The sequence below is a fragment of the Salmo trutta genome, chromosome 8 (genome assembly GCF_901001165.1).
Source record: "Salmo trutta chromosome 8, fSalTru1.1, whole genome shotgun sequence".
In the NCBI taxonomy this organism is placed as follows: Eukaryota; Metazoa; Chordata; class Actinopteri; order Salmoniformes; family Salmonidae; genus Salmo; species Salmo trutta.
This window is the reverse complement of record NC_042964.1, coordinates 3,764,299-3,790,320: the sequence shown is the minus strand read 5'-3', so window position 1 is coordinate 3,790,320 and position 26,022 is coordinate 3,764,299. Positions and strand designations below refer to the sequence as shown.

Sequence of the window (26,022 nt, the reverse complement as noted above, 5' to 3'; positions counted from 1 at the left end):
AAAATATTCAGTGACCAATATAGCCACCCTTATTTTCAATAACTGCCATGAGCCTTCGATTCATGGAGTCTGTCAGTTTCTTGATCTGTTCATGATTAATTTTCACTGAAGCAGCAACCACAGCCTCCCAAATGCTGTTCAAAGAGTGTATTGTCTTCCATCACTGTAAATCTCACGTTTGAGAAGGGCCCACAAGTTCTCAATAGGATTTAAGTCAGGTGAGGAAGGGGGCCAGGTCATTATTCAGGCATCTTTGAGGCCCTTGCTGGCTAGCCAAGCAGTGGAGTACTTGGATGCATGTGATGGAGCATTGTCCTGCATAAAGATCATGGCCTTCTAGAATGCTGAGGACTTCTTCCTGTACCACTGTTTGACAAAAGAATCTTCCAGAAACTGTCAGTAGGTTTGGGAGTTGAGTTTCAGTCCATCTTCAACCCGAAAAGGTCCAACTACCTCATCCTCAATGATAGCAGCCCATACCAGTACCCCTCCTTCACCTTGCTGGCACCTGACTCAAAGTGGTGCCCTGTGTCCATTACTGATCCAGCCACGGGCCCATCCATTTGGTCCATCAAGAGTCACTTTCATTTCATCTGTCCATAAAACCTTTGAAAAATCTGTCTTCAGCTATTTCTTTGCCCAATCTTGACGCTTCAACTTGTGAATCTTATTCAGTCGTGGTCTTGTTTCAGTCTTCTTGACCTTGGCCATGTCTCTGAGCACTTGACACCTTGTACTTCTGAACACTCCAGGTAGGTTGCAGTTCTGGAATACGGTGGCACTGGAGGATAATGGGTTCCTTGTAGGTTGCAGTTCTGGAATACGGTGGCACTGGAGGATAATGGGTTCCTGGTAGTTTGACGTTTAATTCTTCTCAAGTCTTTTGCAGTTAATTTGCGCCTTTTCTTCCCCATGCGTTTTTTGCGCCCCAGTTGACTATTCGCAACAAAACGTTTGAATGTCCAGTGGTCACACCTCAATAGTTTAGCTATTTAAAGAGTGTCGCATCCGTCTGAAAGGCATTTTACATTTTTGTTTTTTCAGTGTCAGTTAAAAAAATTTTTGGGCCCATTTTACCTGAGGTAATGAGGCTGCCTAATAATTATGCACACCTTGATATAAGGTGTGCATCCACTTTTGCCACACCCTCCCTCATTACACAAATACATATCACCTGAAAATGATTCAATCCAATAAGCATTCAAGTTTATATGGTTTGGAGTTCGAAAATGTGAATAGAAACAATGATAAGATCAGAATACTCACTTGCCTAATAATTGTGCACGAAGTGTATATCTTGCATTACACATCCCATTTGTCCACCACTGTTCAAAAGTTTGGGATCACTTACAAATTTTCTGTCCATTAAAATAACATCAAATTGATCAGAAATACAGTGTAGATATAGTTAATGTAGTAAATGACTATCGTAGCTGGAAACAGCTGATTTTCTATGGAATATCTACATAGGTGTACAGAGGCCCATTATCAGCAACCATCACTCCTGTGTTCCAATGGCACGTTGTGTTAGCTAATCCAAGTTTATCATTTTAAAAAGGCTAACTGATCATTAGAAAACCCTTTTGCAATTATGATAGCACAGCTGAAAACTGTTGTTCTGATTAAAGAAGCAATACAACTGGCTTTCTTTAGACAAGTTGAGTATCTGAAGCATCAGCATTTGTGGGTTCGATTACAGGCTCAAAATGGCCAGACACAAAGAACTTTCTTCTGAAATTCATCAGTCTATTCTTGTTCTGAGAAATGAAGGCTATTCCATGTGAGAAATTGTCAAGAAACTGAAGATCTTGAACAACACTGTGTACTACTCCCTTCACAGAAGGCTCTGGCTCTAACCAGAATAGAAAGAGGAGTGGGAGGCCCCGGTGCACAACTGAGCAAGAGGACAAGTACATTAGAGTGTCTAGTTTGAGAAACAGACGCCACACAAGTCCTCAACTGGCAGCGTCATCAAATAGTATCCGCAAAACACCAGTCTCAACGTCAACAGCGAAGAGGCGACTCTGGGATGCTGGCCTTCTAGGCAGAGTTGCAAAGAAAAAGCCATATCTCAGACTGGTCAATAAAAAGAAAAGATTAAGATGGGTAAAAGGAACTCTGCCTAGAAGGCCAGCATCCCGGAGTGATGGTTGCTGATAATGGGCCTCTGTATGCTGTCATGACATTGCCCTGTTGTACTTAAAGAATATGATATCAGATCAGTTGTCATCTGAGACATTATGACTGATGACAGGATGACATAAACTGTATCTGGGAAAGTCTACACATCAGATTCACATGGAATTGTTGTGCAATTTAAAATGTTTACATATGAAACTATTTGTGAAAAGATGAAATGTAATTTTAGTTTTTAAAATGAGAGAATTGGTTTCATAAATAAAATATGCTCAATCAGTGGCCACACCCACGTGAATAGGCATTAGTTGGAAAGGATGAACCAACCCCTTTTCTACAAGAACCCCCGTGACCCAGTTCACAGCGAACTAAGCCAACCTCAGCGTGAGCTCTGGTTGCGAATGGTTGACCGACTACAACCTAACGATATTAACATTGTGTTCCCAATGACGTGAGGACTGATGTCCATACGTTTAGAAGGGCGAATTTCAACATGGAGGTGACGATCGCCACGCTGGAAGGATGTATGTCAACTTGGTATGAACTTTGAACTCTTATTCACTAAAGAAGTGATACACCCTAGACGTCGAGTTATCAGCAGCAGCTGTAAACGTGCGTGGCCTAGGAAAGGACAAACAATCTCTTCAGAGCGACAGCGTATCCGCCCAGAAATATTCTTCAAAGGACAAGGGAGATCTCTGCTGGGCAACCCATCCTTCCATCTTCGACCAATCTATCGAAACGCAGCTCAGAAGAAATATATTTCTTGCATTTTCCTTTTCCGAATGGGCGGTAATTTAGATTGCATAAGATTCTGTATTTACGATAGCATAGCTTCATAAGGTCCGATAGAGACCCAATTCGTCCGCTAGGGACGTTTTCTTTTATGACATAATTAGTAATCAATGTATGATCCATTCTGTGTATATGTAATTCTGTGTGATTATTTAAGTATTTAGTAAATAAATAATTAAACCAAATTTTGCATTGTTGATTCAACTCGTTAGCCAGAGTTCATGAAGATAACCAAGAATTTCACAACGTTCAAATGAGACTGAATAAGGTGATGATTAATAATTGACTGCTATTGATATAAAAGATTATCAGGTCTTTAAGAGTTTATTTGGAATATAACAGCTCTATAAACATTCTTCCGTGGTGCCCCGACTTCCTAGTTAATTACATTTACGTGATTAGTTTAATCAGGTAATATTAATTACAGTGAGTTGATTTGATAAAATAGCATGTCATATATCACTTAATCCATAGTAAAGACACGACAATACCTACGTTTTTTTTTAGCAATATGCATTTTTTGGGGGGGCAGAAATGCACTTCTCGAACATGTGAACTTTCATGTGGATTAATAACAAACTTGTATTATATCTGTAAATACGAATAAAAGCCTAGTTGGTTGAGCAACAGAAAAAGACAGCAACCTTCTGGCTAGCCATGATAGGCTGAGATAATGAGTGGGCTGGACATACCGAGAGATGAGTATGGATTGGTCTGCCATATAGCATGCTTCTGTCTACTTGAGCCGGTCAGTATGTAAAGGTAATTCTGTCTAACGTGGCTTTTTTATTTTTTATTGCGTAGTAAAATGTAACAAAAGACTCCACAACCATTTCAATAGAATGTTACTGCAACTGTTTCAGAGCACTCTCGTCTGACTGTGCCAGAGAGCGCTGAATATATGACGAATTTACGAACGCTCAACACCCGTTGAATATGGCCGGTGTCATTAAGCGTTGTTAAAAAAAGCGTAATTAAATTGTTGCCAGGAGCACAGTTACAGTCACCAACGCTCTGGATAACCAGCTAACCAGCTCTGCTCGGGCGAGTAAAATGGTCAGAGTTTGGGTTGGGGTTCTTATTGGCATTGCACAAGGTCAGTGTGAACCAGAGTGACTTGACACAACAGGCCAAGCAAGCTGCACAAACAAAATGGAAACTACACAGGACGTCTTATTTAATGAAAGGGGTTGCAGTCTACCGTGAAGTGTTCTTCCATGAATACGGGTAAAATACCTAGGTGTCTGGCTAGCTTGTAAACTCTCCTTCCAGACTCACATTAAGGATCTCCAATCCAAAACTAAATCTAGAATTGGCTTCCTATTTCGCAACAAAGCCTCCTTCACTCATGCTTCAAAACATACCCTCGTAAAACTGACTATCCTACCGATCCTTGACTTCGGCGATCTCCTTTACAAAGTAGCCTCCAACACTCTACTCAACAAACTGGATGTAGTCTATCACAGTGCCATCAGTTTTGTCACCAAAGCTCCATATACTACCCACCACTGCGACCTGTATGCTCTCGTTGGCTGGCCCTCGCTACATATTTGTCGCCAAACCCACTGGCTCCAGGTCATCTATAAGTCTTTGCTAGGTAAAGCCCCACCTTATCTCAGCTCACTGGTCACCATAGCAACACCCAGCCGTAGCACGCGCACCAGCAGGTATATTTCACTGGCTATCCCCAAAGCCAACACCTGCTTTGGCCGCCTTTCCTTCCAGTTCTCTGCTGCCAATAACTGGAACGAATTGCAAAAATCACTGAAGCTGGAGACTTATATCTCCCTCACTAACTTTAAGCATCAACTGTCAGAGCAGCTTACCGATCACTGCACCTGTACACAGCCCATCTGTAAATAGCCCACCCAACTGCCTCATCCCCACATTGTTATTGTTTTGTTGCTATTTTGCACCCCAGTATCTCTACTTGCACATCATCATATGCACATCTATCACTCCAGTGTTAATGCTAAATTGTAATTATTTCGCCACTATGGGCTATTTATTGCCTTTTATGACATAATTAGTAATCAATGTATGATCCATTCTGTGTATATGTAATTCTGTGTGATTATTTAAGTATTATTAAGTATTTAGTAAATAAATAATTAAACCAAATTTTGCATTGTTGATTCAACTCGTTAGCCAGAGTTCATGAAGATAACCAAGAATTTCACAACGTTCAAATGAGACTGAATAAGGTGATGATTAATAATTGACTGCTATTGCTATTGATATAAAAGATTATCAGGTCTTTAAGAGTTTATTTGGAATATAACAGCTCTATAAACAACCGGCTGCAATCTTACTACATTTGCACACACTGTATATAGACGTTTCTATTGTGTTATTGACTGTACGTCTGTTTATCCCATGTGTAACTCTGTGTTGTTGTTTTTGTCACACTGCTTTGCTTTATCTTGGCCAGGTTGCAGTTGTAAATTATATATATATATTATACATTTCTAATTTTGTTAGAAAGTTGTTTTCATTGCAAGTTAAAGCTTACTGTTAGCTTGCTAGCTGACGTTAGATGGCTGGCTCACTAGCTAACATTACGTTTGTGATCTGTGTGTAGTAATGTTATCTCTGAATGCCATTTCGCACTGCTAGTTATAGCCTAATGTTAGCTAGTTAACCAACTAACATTGAACCTATTTGGTTAACTTTAGCTAGCTATGACAATCAGTTTGTATTGCTAGTACTCTATGGATTGGGAATATGGTTCATTGTTTTGCTAGCTAGCTAGCTAGCTAGCTACATGTCTAAACAAAAGACCCCAAGTTAAAGTTTACTGTTTGCTAGCTAGCAGACGACCAATCAAGTTAGACAGGTGTGGCTGATGGTGATTATGGCTATCTATTGTATAATAATGCTAAAATATTTGTATCTGGAATTTGTCTTTCAGCATCAGTAGAACACACCTGACTCTCCTCCACCAGTCATTCAAGGAGAGTGGTTTAATACCTTCCATCAAAAAGAGAGCTGGCCCAAGTAAGCACAGGTTACACCTGAATCATGAGGACTTGCAGCAAGTGGTGAACTTCATCAACAACTATGCAGAGGATAATGCAATAGTATTACCAGGATGCCACCCAGGACACAAACACCTTGGTGGAAAGCTGCTGCCATCCCATGTGACAAAAGCAGCAGTGTGGAGTCTCTACAATGAATCGATGACAACACTTGGTATGTAAAGCATAAACAACACGTTTATATCCCAAGGTTGGTTGGACTGGAGGATGGTACGGTGCTGGTGGAAAGCTATGGCTGACAACAACACCTAACTCAGGCCGCTGCCACAGTTCAAACAATACCAGCACTTCAGGTGAATATCATTTTCATTGCATTGTATGAGGTCTAAACTTGGGAGGTAAATTTATGTTGTTCAAGGTTGTAATGTCTTCTCGATTTTTTTGTTGTTATTTCCTGTTTTACAGCTTTGATGCTCTGGAGCCTGGTGTTGTTGTCGCCAAGGAGCATTCGGACTCAGTCGAGACCAGGTTTCAGTTGGTGCGCAACGCTGACATCCTTCCTCCCATAGATGGTCTGCCTGTACAAGCACCGCCTCGACTGAACACAGCTAGACAAACGTATCTTTTTGAGAAGATCAGGGAGTGTTGCGACGAAGAGGCTATGGACATCACATGCCCTGCAACAAAGTCAAGGGCAGGACAGAAACAGGCTCTCCCCGAATATAGATTTTCTTGTTCATGCGTGGCTTGGACGGACCAGTCATCAGCACTATCTGCAGTGCCTCTATTCAGATGACTCTCTCCTTACACACACGCCATACTGTACGTTGCTGCTACATTTTTTTATCCCGCTGCTCAGCCGCTTTACCCCTGTTTGTATGCATATAACGACCTCATATATCACTGATATCGTTATTGTTCTTCCACATACTGTATATTATTTTATTTATATTGACACTATTTCTGATATTGCTACTATGCAAGTAACCATCTGGCTGTATCGTTGACACCTTCTGTAGAGACACTTAGCTAGATGTGGCTGGGGGATATAACATTTCTTTCACATGACTCATCAATTTATACAAGTGTTTCTGGGTAAGAATCATCTAATATTTATTAAACATTTGTATCTGGACACTTTCTGTTTACCTGGAATATTTCCTTTTAGTCTTAATCTTTACTATACTACTCCCTGTTGAGCACATGACCTCACATGTGAACACTTAAAGAGATGGGTGGGGCTAAGGTCTTTAAGAGGGTGTGAATGATACTGAATGGGTGTAGACAAAGAAGAGCTCTCCAGTATGGGGAACCAAAACATTCAAGGGCCATTTTCTCAAAATGTTGTTTACAAGTTGATCAACTTTCAAATCAGAATGACTTTCCCATTGTTCCTAAAAAATGCAGTGTATGATATACCATTTTGTAGCTCTGTGTCTCTACTTTTACTAATGTAAAAAACACCATTTCAAATGTTGCTACACAAGACCAAATCAAGGTGGTTGGTCACAAATACAAATTCCATCTAGACACCCTAACCCTAACCCATAAAACTATACATACCTCTGCCTAAACATCAGCAACACAGATAACTTCCACAAAGCTGTGAACAATCTGCGAGACAAGGCAAGAAGGGCCTTCTATGCCACCAAAAGGAACATAAAATTTGACAAACCAATTAGGATCTGGCTAAAAATACTTGAATCAGTTATAGAACCCATTGCCCTTCATGGTTGTGAGGTCTGGGGTCCGCTCACCAACCAAGAATTGACTAAATGGGACAAACAACAAATTGAAACTGCATGCATAATTCTGCAAACATTTCCTCAGTGTACAACATAAAACACCAAATAATGCATGCAGAGCAAAATTAGGCTGATACCCGGTAATGATCAAAATCCAGAAAAGAGCCGTTAAATTCTACAACCACCTAAAAGGAAGTGATTCCCAAACCTTTCATAACAAAGCCATCACCTACAGAGAGATGAACCTGGAGAAGAGTCCCTTAAGCAAGCTGGTCCTGGAGCTCTGTTCACAAATACAAACACACCCCACAGAGCCCCATGACAGCAACACAATTAGACCCAACAAAATCATGAGAAAACAAAAAGATAATTACTTGACACATTGGAAAGAATTAACAAAAAAACGGAGCAAACTAGAATGCTATTTGCCCCTAAACAGAGAGTACACAGTGGCAGAACACCTGGCCACTGTGACTGATCCAAAATGAAGGAAAGCTTTGACTATGTACAGTCTCAGTGAGCATAGCCTTGCTATTGAGAAAGGTCGCCGTAGGCAGACCTGGCTCTCAAGAGAAGACTGTCTATGTGCACACTGCCCACAAAATGAGGTGGAAACTGAGCTACACTTCCTAACCTCCTGCCAAATGTATGGCCATATTAGAGACACATATTCCCTTTTTTACTAACTATTTGCACATCATTACCACACTGTATATAGACATAAAATTACATTTTAAATAACTTTATTATTTTGTAACTTTTGTGAGTGTAATGTTTACTGTTCATTTCTGTTGTTTATTTCACTTTTCTTTATTATCTATTTCACTTGCTTTGGCAATGTGAACATATATTTCACATAATAAAGCCCTTCAATTGAAATTGAGAGAAAGAAAAAGAGAGAGAGAGAGAGAAAGCGAGAGAGAGAGAGAGAGATGAGTCATATCTCTTGTTCCACCATGCATGGTTGATATGGGGGGCACATGGGTCACTTGACCAGGGGCATGATTTGACCAGGGGAATCATTTGACCAGGGATATTATTTGACCAGGGATATTATTTGACCAGGGGCATCATTTGACCAGGGATATTATTTGACCAGGGATATTATTTGACCAGGGATATTATTTGACCAGGGGCATCATTTGACCAGGGATATTATTTGACCAGGGATATTATTTGACCAGGGATATTATTTGACCAGGGGCATCATTTGACCAGGGGCATCATTTGACCAGGAGCATCATTTGACCAGGGGCATCATTTGACCAGGGGCATCATTTGACCAGGGGCATCATTTGACCAGGAGCATCATTTGACCAGGGGCATCATTTGACCAGGAGCATCATTTGACCAGGGGCATCATTTGACCAGGGGCATCATTTGACCAGGGGCATCATTTGACCAGGAGCATCATTTGACCAGGGGCATCATTTGACCAGGGGCATCATTTGACCAGGGGCATCATTTGACCAGGGGCATCATTTGACCAGGGGCATCATTTGACCAGGAGCATCATTTGACCAGGGGCATCATTTGACCAGGGGCATCATTTGACCAGGGGCATCATTTGACCAGGGGCATCATTTGACCAGGGGCATCATTTGACCAGGAGCATCATTTGACCAGGGGCATCATTTGACCAGGGGCATCATTTGACCAGGAGCATCATTTGACCAGGAGCATCATTTGACCAGGGATATTCAAAGCAAGGTGGAAAATGAAGAAGTAGAAGAACTGGAGTCATGCTAGAATCTTTCTCCCTTCGCTCACACAGGCTTTATTTTCATTATAAAAGCTTGACCTTTCCACAACTCTCTGATTGTAGCTGCCTATCTCCTGCCTCCCAAGTGTAATGAACAGTTTACCAGCCCCGGGTCTACAGTACAGTAGCTACTCCCTATCAACACTGCTGTCTGTGTGGCCGTCTGGCTGTCTGTCTGGCTGTCTGTCTGTCTGTCTGTCTGAATGGCTGTCTGTCTGGCCGTCTGTCTGTCTGTCTGGCTGTCTGAATGGCTGGCTGTCTGTCTGTCTGAATGGCTGGCTGGCTGTCTGTCTGGCCGTCTGTCTGGCCGTCTGTCTGGCTGTCTGTCTGGCTGTCTGAATGGCTGTCTGGCTGTCTGTATGGCTGTCTGTATGGCCGTCTGTCTGGCTGTCTGTCTGGCTGTCTGAATGGCTGGCTGGCTGGCTGTCTAAATGGCTGGCTGGCTGTATGGCTGTCTGTCTGTCTGCCTGTATATCTGACTGTCTGTATGTCTGGCTAAGAGCTCTGTGCAAACATCTCGGAAGCAGAGCGACTGGCTGCAATAGGAAATCCTGCAGTGGCTTTTTTCTACTGTGTGATCATGCTGGAACATGTATTCCTATGTGGTATTATTGCATGTTAGCAAGTGTATGTTTTGTGCTCAATAGTATGCATGATATGTACTCTATTTACTGTATCTCTAGTGTCAAGTCATTAATTCCTGGGGGAATGGTAAAATTCGATGTCTGCCTGAAGAAAATGAAAGAAAAGTAACAGCAAAAATGGTCAACTACAACCTACAACCCTCTACATGAATATTTATGTTGAAATCTTTGGGTATTCTGAATTTGTGACAGCATTTCACTTTTTTTCACAGAGCTACACAATTACAACGTGGCATAATTGTCAGCTATTTTGTTTTACACCTGTCTTGAGACAGTGAATTCTGTCAAAAGTTTTGGATTATTCATGCTCTGACAAATACCATGTTGCAGAAGAGAAATGAATTAGAGAATAGACCCTCTCCACTAGTGCACGGCAGACAACCAGTAGCATTTGTTTTTCATCATTAAAATTCACCTAGGGTCCCTAACAGTGCAAACTCATTACTGTGTACCCGTCATCAGGGAAAGGTGCAAAGCAAAAAAAGCCACAGCCTTCAGTTCTTTCTAAGGGCAATTGGTCCAAGAAGAATATCCAAGATGTATTCTCTTACCTGATTTCCATGTACACCGTTTCGTATGCGTCTTCAACTCTTTTTAGATCAGCAGCCGCCTTTTCAGCAGCTAGGGGGAAAAAAAAAAATTACTCAAATTAAAAAACATACATGTTTTAGTGTCACCTACACCGTAGGTGTTGTTTTACAGGGTCAGCCATAGTAGTACGGGCGCCCCTGGAGAAAAATAGGGTTGAATGCCTTGCTCAATGGCAAATTAAAAGATTTTTCATCTTATCAAATCAAATGTTATTCGTCACATGCGCCGAATAGAACAGGTGTTAACCAACAGGCAGTTTTAAGAAAAATACCCCCAAAAATACGAAATAAAAGTAACAAATAATTAAAGAGCAGCAGGAAAATAACAATAGCGAGGCTATATACAGGGGGTACCAGTACAGAGTCAAAGTGCGGGGGCAACGGTTAGTCGAGGTAATTGAGTTAAAATGTACATGTAGGTAGAGTTATTAAAGTGACTCTCATGTAGGTTTGGGTATTCGAACCAGCGACCTTTCGGTTACTGGCCCAACACTCTAACCGATAGGCTTGCTATCAGTGATGCATAGTGTGGTATCTAAACATCCTGTGTGTTGCCAAACAGTGGCTGTTGATATCTGCCAGTGGTGTTGTGTCTGGGTCTGGGAGAGGAGAAGCCGAGTTGTAAACAAACACACATGCTATTTCCAGGTGTGGCGGCAGCAGAGGAGCCTGCAGGGCTGAATGAGTCATTTCATAGTGACAATAGTGTGCTAACAGAGAGATGAGATGAGACTAGATGGTCATGGAAAGGTTTGTGCCACAGCATTCATTGCTTCATTTTTACTGTACATGCTAGTACTATGATAGTGTGATGTCAGGATGACATGACATTATTGATAATTCTACATTGTACGAGCGATTGTGACAGTTAACAGTGCATTCTGACAGCTAACGGTGCATTGTGACAGCTAACGGTGCAGTGTGACAGCTAACAGTGCATTGAGACAGCTAACAGTGCAGTGTGACAGCTAACGGTGCAATGAGACAGCTAACGGTGCATTGAGACAGCTAACGGTGCAGTGTGACAGCTAACGGTGCATTGTGACAGCTAACGGTGCATTGAGACAGCTAACAGTGCAGTGTGACAGCTAACGGTGCAATGAGACAGCTAACGGTGCATTGAGACAGCTAACGGTGCAGTGTGACAGCTAACGGTGCATTGTGACAGCTAGCGGTGCATTGTGACAGCTAGCGGTGCAGTGTGACAGCTAACGGTGCATTGAGACAGCTAACAGTGCAGTGTGACAGCTAACGGTGCAATGAGACAGCTAACGGTGCATTGAGACAGCTAACGGTGCAGTGTGACAGCTAACGGTGCATTGTGACAGCTAGCGGTGCATTGAGACAGCTAACGGTGCATTGTGACAGCTAACGGTGCATTGTGACAGCTAGCGGTGCATTGAGACAGCTAACGGTGCATTGTGACAGCTAGCGGTGCAGTGTGACAGCTAACGGTGCAGTGTGACAGCTAGCGGTGCAGTGTGACAGCTAGCGGTGCATTGTGACAGCTAACGGTGCATTGTGACAGCTAACGGTGCAGTGTGACAGCTAACGGTGCAGTGTGACAGCTAGCGGTGCATTGTGACAGCTAGCGGTGCAGTGTGACAGCTAACGGTGCAGTGTGACAGCTAGCGGTGCAGTGTGACAGCTAACGGTGCAGTGTGACAGCTAACGGTGCATTGTGACAGCTAACGGTGCAGTGTGACAGCTAACGGTGCAGTGTGACAGCTAGCGGTGCAGTGTGACAGCTAGCGGTGCAGTGTGACAGCTAACGGTGCAGTGTGACAGCTAACGGTGCATTGTGACAGCTAGCGGTGCATTGAGACAGCTAACGGTGCAGTGTGACAGCTAACAGTGCAGTGTGACAGCTAACGGTGCATTGTGACAGCTAGCGGTGCATTGAGACAGCTAGCGGTGCATTGAGACAGCTAACAGTGCAGTGTGACAGCTAACGGTGCATTGTGACAGCTAGCGGTGCATTGAGACAGCTAACGGTGCATTGTGACAGCTAGCGGTGCAGTGTGACAGCTAACGGTGCAGTGTGACAGCTAGCGGTGCAGTGTGACAGCTAGCGGTGCATTGTGACAGCTAACGGTGCATTGTGACAGCTAACGGTGCAGTGTGACAGCTAACGGTGCAGTGTGACAGCTAGCGGTGCATTGTGACAGCTAGCGGTGCAGTGTGACAGCTAACGGTGCAGTGTGACAGCTAGCGGTGCAGTGTGACAGCTAACGGTGCAGTGTGACAGCTAACGGTGCATTGTGACAGCTAACGGTGCAGTGTGACAGCTAACGGTGCAGTGTGACAGCTAGCGGTGCAGTGTGACAGCTAGCGGTGCAGTGTGACAGCTAACGGTGCAGTGTGACAGCTAACGGTGCAGTGTGACAGCTAACGGTGCATTGTGACAGCTAGCGGTGCAGTGTGACAGCTAACGGTGCAGTGTGACAGCTAACGGTGCAGTGTGACAGCTAACGGTGCAGTGTGGCAGCTAACGGTGCAATGTGACAGCTAGCGGTGCATTGTGACAGCTAGCGGTGCATTGTGACAGCTAGCGGTGCATTGTGACAGCTAACGGTGCAGTGTGACAACTAGCGGTGCATTGTGACAGCTAACAGTGCAGTGTGACAGCTAACAGTGCAGTGTGACAGCTAGCGGTGCATTCAAAATCAGGGGAAAAGTGAGGGTGGACTTGGAATGCAGACAGCAGAGTTCTTTCCCAATGCTTTGAATGCACTGTTAGCTGTCACAATGCACTGATAATCATACAGAAACACAAAGCTGAACGGATGGGGTGGGGGTCTGATAACCATACAGAAACACAAAGCTGAACGGATGGGGTGGGGGGGTCTGATAACCATTCAGAAACACAAAGCTGAACGGATGGGGTGGGGGTCTGATAACCATACAGAAACACAAAGCTGAACGGATGGGGTGGGGGGGGGGTCTGATAACCATACAGAAACACAAAGCTGAACGGATGGGGTGGGGGGGGTCTGATAACCATACAGAAACACAAAGCTGAACGGATGGGGTGGGGGGGTCTGATAACCATACAGAAACACAAAGCTGAACGGATGGGGTGGGGGGGTCTGATAACCATACAGAAACACAAAGCTGAACGGATGGGGTGGGGGGGGTCTGATAACCATTCAGAAACACAAAGCCAGTGAGAAACAAGAAATGTACGAAAAGAACAAAGAAAAAGAGAGAGAGAAAGAAAATAGAAACTCGAAGTGGAGCGGCTTAGTGAACTCTAGATTCATTGTCTTACTAGCTGGTAGTCCAGGGGATTTACTGTGTTTCTGAAGAGAGGAGGGCACTGAATCTTATCGCTAGAGTGTTTAACAGTCACATGTACAGGGTTGCAAATGTGAATTCTGGGTACAATGAAATTCTTAGGCTTTGAGCTCCAACATGCAGGACTAAGTTAAATAAAATAATGAAAATAGTAATACGAAACAACAACAAAAAATATACATATCACTATATATATCATAACTGTAGCAGAGATGAATAAAAAAGACATGCCCATTGGAGGCAGAGTAAAGACTGTTGAGGGGGGGGATCTTAGTGCCGTGGTTCACCTTTATCAGCGGGGCCCAAGCACCGTGGCAACGGGAGCACACGCGTGTGTGGCTGAGTGGGAGGCTGTCAGAGCCCAGCCTGCATACCAATTAGCATGTTCCTCACATGTGGTCTCAGCTGCTAGCCCATAAATATAGATACACCCCACTCCCCCACCAACCCTCAGCCTGCCGAGAGTGCAGCGTGCATCGGTCAGGCACAATGTAAAAACAAAGGGACGAGACAGTGGCCCATGATCCCACACTAACGTAAGCAGCAGGCACAACGTCTATACCACCTGCCACACACGTAAGAGTTACTGCTGCTGACGCAGTGCTGTCACTAGAGGCTGCTCGCTTAATACGGGCTGGCATGATGCTCACAACTTCTCTCTCTCTATGCACCTACTCTCTCTCTCGGTCTCTCCGCTTTCCACCCCTCTATGTCCCTCTTCATCTCTCTCTCTATATATCTCTCCCTATATCCACCCCTCCCTCTATGTATCTCTCTGTCCTCCTGTCTCTCCCTCTATCCACCCCTCCCTCTATGTATCTCTCTCTGTATCTCTCTGCCGCTCTCCTCACTCTATCCATCCCTCTCTCTCTCTGTCCTCCTCTCTCTCCCTCTATCCATCCCTCTCTCTCTCTGTCCTCCTGTCTCTCCCTCTATCCATCCCTCTCTCTCTCTGTCCTCCTCTCTCTCCCTCTATCCATCCCTCTCTCTCTGTCCATCTCTCTCTCTCCCTCTATTCATCACTCGCTGTCCATCTCTCTCTCTATCTCACTCGCTATCTCTCCATCTATCTATCCATCCCTCTCGCTCTCTCTCTCTCTGTCTCTCTCTCTGTCCATCTCTCTCTCCCTCTGTCCATCTCTCTCTCTATCTCTTGTACACCTTGTTCTGTCTGAGGCGAAGGGAGACTGCAATATACAGTTAGAGCACTCCTAATGAGATGTTTCTGACAGGTTGCCTTAGTGAACAAGGCCATCTTTTGTTTACTGACAACAGGAACTACACCAGCAATAATAAGCAATGGTTTAATAAACACCTGTTTGCATCAAACAGGACTGTGTGAAAGCACTACAATGACACAACAGTGACATGTTTGCCATGAAAAGGTAAATCTGGAGGTAAAAGAAACGCACACCTGTTTAGGAGAGGGAGTACAACACCTGTTTAGGAGAGGTGCTGGCTAGCAGAGTAGAACACCTGTTTAGGAGAGGTGCTGGCTAGCAGAGTAGAACACCTGTTTAGGAGAGGTGCTGGCTAGCAGAGTAGAACACCTGTTTAGGAGAGGTGCTGGCTAGCAGAGTAGAACACCTGTTTAGGAGAGGTGCTGGCAGAGTAGAACACCTGTTTAGGAGAGGTGCTGGCTAGCAGAGTAGAACACCTGTTTAGGAGAGGTGCTGGCTAGCAGAGTAGAACACCTGTTTAGGAGAGGTGCTGGCTAGCAGAGTAGAACACCTGTTTAGGTGAGGTGCTGGCTAGCAGAGTAGAACACCTGTTTAGGAGAGGTGCTGGCTAGCAGAGTAGAACACCTGTTTAGGAGAGGTGCTGGCTAGCAGAGTAGAACACCTGTTTAGGAGAGGTGCTGGCTAGTGGAGTAGATCACCTGTTTAGGAGAGGTGCTGGCTAGCAGAGTAGAACACCTGTTTAGGTGAGGTGCTGGCTAGCAGAGTAGAACACCTGTTTAGGAGAGGTGCTGGCTAGCAGAGTAGAACACCTGTTTAGGAGAGGTGCTGGCTAGCAGAGTAGAACACCTGTTTAGGAGAGGTGCTAGCAGAGTAGAACACCTGTTTAGGAGAGGTGCTGGCTAGCAGAGTAGAACACCTGTTTAGGAGAGGTGCTGGCTAGCAGAGTAGAACACCTGTTTAGTCGAGGTGCTGGCTAGCAGAGTAGAACACCTATTTAGGAGAGGTGCTGGCTAGTGATGTAGAAAACTTGAGCCTCACAGGAGAGCGAGAACCTCACACTCTAGGAGCTCAGATGCAATAATTTAATAACCAACATTTGGACAGACAAGCTGTCTTCATCAGGGTATAATGACGAACACTGCAGGTCAGTAGTTTATATAGTTTGAAAGGACACACAGGTGTCTGAAATCATGGCTTGATTTCATTGGTTGATTTAGAGATAGAACACATAAAAAAAAACATTAATGGATAACATACGATCATAGATACAACTTGGCTACTTAGGCCTACAAACATTATGTACAATGGATAGCAAAAATACAATAATCACAAGAATGGCTTCAGATCAAAGTCTACGTTGAGACCGAAGGGAGCAAGGATCTTTAAATTAGAGATCCAGGCAGCCTCTTGTTTTAACAATAAATTGTAGAGGTCACCCCCTGTCCTAGGGTAGGTGACATGTTCGATGCCGATATAACGAAGGGACGAAATAGAGTGGTCTGCCTCCAAAAAGTGGCCTGCAACTGGTTACGTAGAGTTTTTGCACCTAACAGAGCTATGATGCTCAGGGATTCCTACTTTTAGTTTGTGCTTCATTTTACCCACATTATTTTTACCACACGGAAAAGTTATACGATTTTTAAAAAACTGCCTTGGTGGAACATGTGATAACACCTTCGATTGGGATCTGTTTCCCTGTTTGAAGGATCTACATTTGTAAGTGCCACTGTGTTTAGCACATCCATTACACTTGTAGTTTCCTTCCGGTAGAGGCGCAAGGAGATACTGTGCGGGGGTATATTTTGGGGTGGTGAATCAGAGTTTACCAATTGATCTCTGAAATTTCTGCCTCGCGAGAATACAACCAAGGGAGGGTCCGAAAACACATTACCGATACTGCCATGAAAAGGTAAGAGTAAAGAAACAGTTGCCATCAAAAGAGCCCAAAAGACCACGTTTGTGCTATAACATGAGTAATGGCCATATCATATTCCATGCAAATATGTACATTTTAGAACGGTATATGCTAATGTTAGAAGGGAACAATTTGCATGTTTTCTTTTCATACTCCCTTGCTATGATATTTTTGTTGATGTTGATCAGTGGTTATCAAACCTCTCCTCGGTTGAACACCAGACATTTCAAAATGTTGTTGTAGCCCTGAGCTCACTCATCTGATTCACCTAGTCAAGGGCTTGATGATTAAGTTGACAAGTTGAATCAGGTGTGATAGCTCTGGAACAGTTCATATACATGGAATGACTGGATGTCCCAGAGTAGAGGTTTGGAACGACTGGAGGTCCCAGAGTAGAGGTTTGGAACGACTGGAGGTCCCAGAGTAGAGGTTTGGAACGTCTGGAGGTCCCAGAGTAGAGGTTTGGAACAACTGGAGGTCCCAGAGTAGAGGTTTGGAACGTCTGGAAGTCCCAGAGCAGAGGTTTGGAACGTCTGGAGGTCCCTGAGTAGAGGTTTGGAACGTCTGGAGATCGCAGAGTAGAGGTTTGGAACGTCTGGAAGTCCCAGAGGAGAGATTTGGAACGGCTGGAGGTCCCAGAGGAGAGGTTTGGAACGGCTGGAGGTCCCAGAGTAGAGGTTTGGAACGTCTGGAGGTCCCAGAGTAGAGGTTTGGAACGCCTGGAGGTCCCAGAGTAGAGGTTTGGAACATCTGGAGGTCCCAGAGTAGAGGTTTGGAACGTCTGGAGGTCCCAGAGTAGAGGTTTGGAACGTCTGGAGGTCCCAGAGTAGAGGTTTGGAACGGCTGGAGGTCCCAGAGTAGAGGTTTGGAACGGCTGGAGGTCCCAGAGTAGAGGTTTGGAACGTCTGGAGGTCCCAGAGTAGAGGTTTGAGAACCACTTTGTTAGACCAGTCATTAGAACGGTTGCGTTTGTTTACGTTCACCTAATGTCGACTTGTGATGATGTCACTAGGCGTACATGCATCGAGTACCTCCCGGCCTTAAGTCTGTGAGATAGAAACACACCAATCTACAGCTCGATCTTCAACCAACACATACAGTATACAAACTATACAAATTCACTACTGTAATCACATAATCCCTACAGTACTCTTTCCCTACTCTGTCCTAGTCCCCAGAAATGGTAACGCAGACTGTTGGGAGTTGAGCAGAGGTCAATCTAGCCCGCTTTACGGCTGTGTTGGAGTGTCTGATTGTATTAGAGCTGAGTGAGTAATGCTAGCCGACAGAATTAGCATCATGTTTTGGACTATCAGAGCAAGCAATATCCCGGTGACTAACTCAGTTGCATTCATTCTCCCACACTACAAACCCCTATTCACAGCCATTGAAGGACATCATGGCCCACAAATACAGCACATAGTCATTAGGAAAAAACCCAATTCCTGACAACAAATGCCATTACATTAAATACAACAATTCTACCATGAATATTGAATATTAGCATCTATTGGAAAAATGTATTTTGGCGTGGCGAAGGAGCTCGTAGGAAGTCATTTGACGCTGAACGCCACTCCAAATCAGCATGATAAACAGACCAATAGTCTCAGTGAATTACCTCCGCAACAACTGGGTGCGGTTTATGAATATGTATGCCGTAACAAACGCCGAAGAGCCGACCTACTTTTGCGCCTCGTGACTTAGTCCCCACCTGGGGTAGCGCTGTCATCTTGCCATTTGAATGCATTAATAGGTGCTTGGCAGTAATTGCCATAATGACATGCTATGTCATTCATTTGAAGTACGTGAATATTTAGTCTTGACATGTTTGTGAATTTAGTCGGGGGGAAATATATGCTCAACTCAACCTTGGCTATATATCCTGTGATGTCATGGCAAGGATCCAATGACGTCAACAGATTACAATAAACAGTGAAAGTCAGTCTGCTTTAGCAAAATCAGTGCAAACATACTAACATTACATCACGTTAACATACATCGAAGTAATGTGAATAATCATACTGAGACACAAAAACGAGAGGGTGGGAGTAATTTTAGGAGGGGGAGAGGGTGAGAAAGGGGAGAGGGGGAAAGGGGCGAGGGGGGAGGAGAGGCAGATAAATGACTGATAGACAAGCACTCTGTTTGTAGAGATAACAAAGGCTCCAGACATCTGGGAGAGTACACTGGAGTATTCCACCATTGCATCCCTTACAAAACTCATAGAAATATCTTAATCTCCAATCAGCTGGGATTGATGCCGAATACTGTTAGCTTCAGCAGACTGGGTGGAGAAAAAAAATCTATTTCAGACAAACGCTTCAGAACAGAGGGAGAAGCGAGAAAGCTGGCAGCCTCTCAAAAAAAAAAACCAGCCACTCGGTGTATCTCTCTCATGGTAAGAATCCAATAAATTCCACCCGCGGCTATCAGTGTTCAGATAGGGGGAGGGTGGCAGTCTGACAGGCCTCTTTTACCCAGAGAAGATGTTCAGATAGGGGGAGGGTGGCAGTCTGACAGGCCTATTTTACCCAGAGAAGATGTTCAGATAGGGGGAGGGTGGCAGTCTGACAGGCCTCTTTTACCCAGAGAAGATGTTCAGATAGGGGGAGGGTGGCAGTCTGACAGGCCTCTTTTACCCAGAGAAGATGTTCAGATAGGGGGAGGGTGGCAGTCTGACAGGCCTCTTTTACCCAGAGAAGATGTTCAGATAGGGGGAGGGTGGCAGTCTGACAGGCCTATTTTACCCAGAGAAGATGTTCAGATAGGGGGAGGGTGGCAGTCTGACAGGCCTCTTTTACCCAGAGAAGATGTTCAGATAGGGGGAGGGTGGCAGTCTGACAGGCCTCTTTTACCCAGAGAAGATGTTCAGATAGGGGGAGGGTGGCAGTCTGACAGGCCTATTTTACCCAGAGAAGATGTTCAGATAGGGGGAGGGTGGCAGTCTGACAGGCCTCTTTTACCCAGAGAAGATGTTCAGATAGGGGGAGGTGGCAGTCTGACAGGCCTCTTTTACCCAGAGAAGATGTTCAGATAGGGGGAGGGTGGCAGTCTGACAGGCCTATTTTACCCAGAGAAGATGTTCAGATAGGGGGAGGGTGGCAGTCTGACAGGTCTATTTTACCCAGAGAAGATGTTCAGATAGGGGGAGGGTGGCAGTCTGACAGGCCTATTTTACCCAGAGAAGATGTTCAGATAGGGGGAGGGTGGCAGTCTGACAGGCCTATTTTACCCAGAGAAGATGTTCAGATAGGGGGAGGGTGGCAGTCTGACAGGCCTCTTTTACCCAGAGAAGATGTTCAGATAGGGGGAGGGTGGCAGTCTGACAGGCCTCTTTTACCCAGAGAAGATGTTCAGATAGGGGGAGGGTGGCAGTCTGACAGGCCTATTTTACCCAGAGAAGATGTTCAGATAGGGGGAGGGTGGCAGTCTGACAGGCCTATTTTACCCAGAGAAGATGTTCAGATAGGGGGAGGGTGGCAGTCTGACAGGCCTCTTTTACCCAGAGAAGATGTTCAGATAGGGGGAGGGTGGCAGTCTGACAGGCCTATCTTACCCAGAGAAGATGTTCAGATAGGGGGAGGGTGGCAGTCTGACAGGCCTATTTTACCCAGAGAAGATGTTCAGATAGGGGGAGGGTGGCAGTCTGACAGGAGAGGAATGAAGAGAAGAATGGAAAAAAGTAGTGCTCAGTCTGGCCGTGTAGCAAAGAACTCCCCCTTCCCACTCCCCTCTCTCCCTCCCCTCTCCTCTCTCCCACCTCTCCTCCCCTCCCCCCTCTCTCCCCCTGTTGAACAACTGCACCAGGTGAGCTTAATTATGTCTCAAGGACGCGTCACCCTCAGCTGGGGTCAGAGGTCGTGGTTGGCGCTGACGGAGGCGGCGGTTAATGGCCAGCCCCCCTGCTTAACATTTCACAGCTAATTTTGAAATTGCTGAACAGAACCTTTAATTAACTTCTCTCTGCCAAGGTGGGTAACCTAAAAGAGCACATATCTCTTTGCCTGCCCCCCAGGTTCGCTGTTGCCTGTCCAACTCTTTCGGTGGAGGGCAGAGACAAGACATTGAATCCCTTAGTCTAACTCACCACTGAGATTAATTTAAGGGGCGTGCTGAAGGGTGAAAGTGCAACCAGCCCTATAATGTGCATTTTTGTAATAAAATCACAAGCAAATAAAAAAGTACAAGAAGTACCTGCAGAGAAAGTTGATAGAGATGACCGAATGATATTAAGACAATATCATTAACTTTCTGTATTCATAAGAGCCGACTGAACGATATTAAAGACAATATCTTTGTCTTTCTTTAGTCACAGGAATAGACTGCCTAATGTAATTGGATATTGGGCTAGCGGTGTATAATCACATAGTACTCCAAAAGGAAGTCTAACGCACCTTGTATCATTAAATGTACATTATCTACGTATCTAAGTACATTATCTATGAAGTTTTCCTCAGCCAGGGCCTCACCAGCTGGACTGAGGGTACCTCCTTCTCACTAGTGTTCTGTCTTAGTTAAACACAACTTTTCGAATGAACCAGACTGAATTAAATAAAAATTATTTCCCCACAGACATGGTTGAGTTTTCAGTACCATGGAGAGTACCAGTTGGTGCTAATTTTGCGAATACATGGGTCTTGCAATAACAGTATTCTAGGACCATGGACTACACCAGCAAAGCTAGCAACAAGGCTAAACAAGCATTATAGAAAGCTCCAATTACACTAGCACCATGGACAACGTCAGCTATGCTAACTAGCACCATGGACAACGTCAGCTATGCTAACTAGCACCATGGACACCGTCAGCTACGCTAACTAGCACCATGGACACCGTCAGCTATGCTAACTAGCACCATGGACGTCAGCTATGCTAACTAGCACCATGGACAACGTTGGCTATGCTAACTAGCACATTGGACAACTTTGGCTATGCTAACTAGCTCCATGGACAACGTCGGCTATGCAAACTAGCAAAATGGACGTCAGCTATGCTAACTAGCACCATGGACAACGTCAGCCATGCTAACTAGCATCATGGACACTGTCAGCCGAGCTGACACCATGGCTAACCTAGGACAGTGGATCTACACTAGCACCATGGACAGCGCACACCAGTCCAGGGCCACGGACAGCGCCCGCCAGTCCAGGACCACGGACAGCGCCCGCCAGTCCAGGACCACAGACAGCGCCCGCCAGTCCAGGACCCCGGACAGCGCCCACCAGTCCAGGACCACATACAGCGCCCACCAGTCCAGGGCCACGGACAGCGCCTGCCAGTCCAGGACCACGGACAGCTCCCGCTAGTCCAGGACCACAGACAGCGCCGCCAGTCCAGGACCACGGACAGCGCCCGCCAGTCCAGGGCCACGGACAGCGCCCGCCAGTCCAGGGCCACGGACAGCGCCCGCCAGTCCAGGGCCACGGACAGCGCCCGCCAGTCCAGGGCCACGGACAGCGCCCGCCAGTCCAGGACTGCGGACAGCGCCCACCAGTCCAGGACCATGGACAGTGCCCACCAGTCCAGGATCATGCAATCTCATCTTGGCAGTCTAGTAGGCAGCATCTAACCACTAAACTCTAGCTCTGCTGACCTCTCACAACCAGAAGGTTACAGTGTGGTTGGCCAAAATTACAGTAGTTACATTTTCAGAGGGCAAATGCACAGGGATAAGAAAACATCATGAAATATCAAATCAAATCAGGCACAGAGTCAATGTGCAGGGTCACCGGTTAGGTGAGGACCACATCTGAACTGTGTTTCTGAGTATTAGATCACATTTCTGTCAAACATAATGGTACTATAAGAAGCACTATATATCCCATGTCTTCACTGATGATGTCATTCAAGGCTGTGACTCGTTTACCAGAGAACCATATATAATATACAGTACAGAGTATACAGTAATTTTCCGGATTGAATGACCTTCATGTCTTAAAGTAATGATGGACTGTCATTTCTCTTTGCTTATTTGAGCTGTTCTTGCCATAATATGGACTTTGTCTTTTACCGAATAGGGCTATCATCTGTATTTCACCCCTACCTTGACACAACACAACTGATTGGCTCAAACGCGTTAAGAAGGAAAGAAATTCCACAAATGTACTTTTAACAAGGCACACCTGTTAATTGAAATGCATTCCAGGTGACTACCTCATGAAGCTGGTTGAGAGAATGCCAACAAAGTGCAAAACTGTCATCAAGGCAAAGGGTGGCTACTTTGAAGAATCTCAAATACAAAATATATTTTGATTTGTTAAACACTTTTTTTGTTACTACATGATTCCATATGTGTTATTTCATAGTATTGATGTTTTCAAAACAATGAAAATAGCAAAAATAAAGAAAAACCTTTGAATGAGTAGGCATGTCCAAACTTTTGACTGGTATTGTACTTGCAGGGCACAATAGACGGGATGGTGGTGGGGGATGGAGGTGGGGGTTGGAGATGGTGGATGGTGGTGGGGGATGGGGGTTCTGGATGGTGGTGGGAGATGAGGTGGGGGAGTGGTGGTGGGAGATGAGGTGGGGGATGGATGGAGGTGGGGGATGGAGGTGGGGGCTGGAGATGGTGGATGGGGGTTCTGGATGGTGGTGGGAGATGAGGTGGGGGAGTGGTGGTGGGAGATGAGGTGGGGGATGGAGGTTCTGGATAGAGGTTCTGGATAGAGGTGGGGGATGGAGGTGGGGGATGGAGGTTCTGGATAGAGCTGGGGGATGGAGGTTGGGGATGGAGGTGGGGGATGGAGGTTCTGGATGGAGGTTCTGGATGGTGGGGGGGATGGATGTGGGGGGTGGAGGTTCTGGATGGTGGGGCGGATGGAGGTGGGGGATGGAGGTGGGGGACGGAGGTGCTGGACGGAGGTTCTGGATGGAGGTTCTGGATGGTGGTGGCGTATAGAGGTGGGGGTGGAGGTTCTGGATGGTGGGGCGGATGGAGGTGGGGGATGGAGGTGGGGGACGGAGGTGCTGGACGGAGGTTCTGGATGGAGGTTTTGGATGGTGGTGGCATATAGAGGTGGGGGATGGAGGTGGAGGGTGGAGGTGGAGGGTGGAGGTTCTGGATGGTGGTGGCGTATAGAGGTGGGGGATGGAGGTGGAGGGTTTAGGTGGGGGATGGAGATGGAGGGTGGAGGTGGGGGATGGAGGTTCTGGATGGAGGTTCTGAATGGTGGTGGGGGATGGAGGTGGGGGATGGAGGTGCTGGATGGAGGTTCTGGATGGTGGTGGGGGATGGAGGTGGGGGACGGAGGTGTTGGACGGAGGTTCTGGATGGAGGTTCTGGATGGTGGTGGCGTATAGAGGTGGGGGATGGAGGTGGGTTACGTATGTCGCCACAATACATCTGTCTAATCAGGGGCGAGAGAAGGAGACTGACAAGTGTGACTCAAGTCTTCACACGACGGCTCTCGATACACACAGACATAACCCCCTCCTCCCCTGAGCACAGCCCTATATAGAAACCAAACCTAGATACAACACGGACGATTATTAACTACGACCTGATGACACAGACCTTTTATGTAACTACAATTAGCCTCTGTCAAGCATGTCAAGTAGACAATCTGATTGCTGAAGGGGTGAACTGATAGCCGGGTATCAAAACATGTACGTTACAGGACATAAATACCTTGATGCTACATTACTGAAACAATGGCACCTTTATGTTACAGGACATAAATACCTTGATGCTACATTACTGAAACAATGGCACCTTTATGTTACAGGACATAAATACCATGATGCAACATTACTGAAACAATGGCACCTGTATGTTACAGGACATAAATACCATGATGCAACATTACTGAAACAATGGCACCTGTATGTTACAGGACATAAATACCAGGACATTACTGATACAATGGCACCTCTATGTTACAGGACATAAATACCAGGATGCAACATTACTGAAACAATGGCACCTGTATGTTACAGGACATAAATACCAGGATGCTACATTACTGAAGCAATGGCACCTGTATGTTACAGGGCATAAATACCATGATGCTACATTACTGAAGCAATGGCACCTGTATGTTACAGGACATAAATACCATGATGCTACATTACTGAAGCAATGGCACCTCTATGTTACAGGACATAAATACCATGATGCTACATTACTGAAGCAATGGCACCTGTATGTTACAGGACATAAATACCAGGATGCTACATTACTGAAACAATGGCACCTGTATGTTACAGGGCATAAATACCATGATGCTACATTACTGAAACAATGGCACCTGTATGTTACAGGACATAAATACCAGGACATTACTGATACAATGGCACCTGTATGTTACAGGACATAAATACCATGATGCTACATTACTGAAACAATGGCACCTCTATGTTACAGGACAGAAATACCAGGATGCTACATTACTGAAACAATGGCACCTGTATGTTACAGTACATCACACTGTGAAGGCAAACATGACGCTGGTGTGACAACAGCCCCACACAGTCGCTCTATACTGAGTTTTTCTCTACATTTCAAGGGAGGCGGTGAGGCCCCATCTGCTTTACCATGCTTCTATGTCGATCCACAATCCCCATAGGGATGTCTCTCCTCCTCTCCCTTCGCCGTGTCCAAATCACAATCAAACAGCGAGGCCACCAAAATAAGGGGATCGAGGGAGGGAGGGAGAGACTAAACAAACGGGACGCCAATGCCGAACCATCTTGCACGTCTGTTAATTATTTTCCAACCGCGGAAAACAAGCAGCTGTTGTCAGTGAGTGAGATCTGTGGGCGCTGTCGAAAGTCTCCCCGAAACGAAGCCCTTGAAATAATACTGCTTCCAGAGGACAGGAGGGGACGGAGCTGAGGCACCAACACTGGTCCAGCCACAGCAACATGACGGCCTGATGGTAATTATTTAGACATCAACATCCACTAATTATAATGGCCGATGACAGGTCCCCAAAACTATTTTAACACAAAGGGCCCTGAGCCAGTGTTGGCATGGCA

General features: G+C 45.4%; 1 protein-coding gene across 3 annotated transcripts in view; it reads right to left on the bottom strand.

Moving 5' to 3' along the window:
• Positions 1–26,022, bottom strand: part of LOC115198073 (glucosidase 2 subunit beta) — a 252,996-nt gene that overhangs the window by 109,684 nt on the left and 117,290 nt on the right. For all 3 annotated transcript variants that reach the window (XM_029759746.1, XM_029759745.1, XM_029759747.1), the window contains exon 11: positions 10,612–10,681. In XM_029759746.1, coding sequence (XP_029615606.1) covers positions 10,612–10,681 — 70 coding nt within the window. The remainder of the gene's footprint in view (positions 1–10,611; positions 10,682–26,022) is intronic.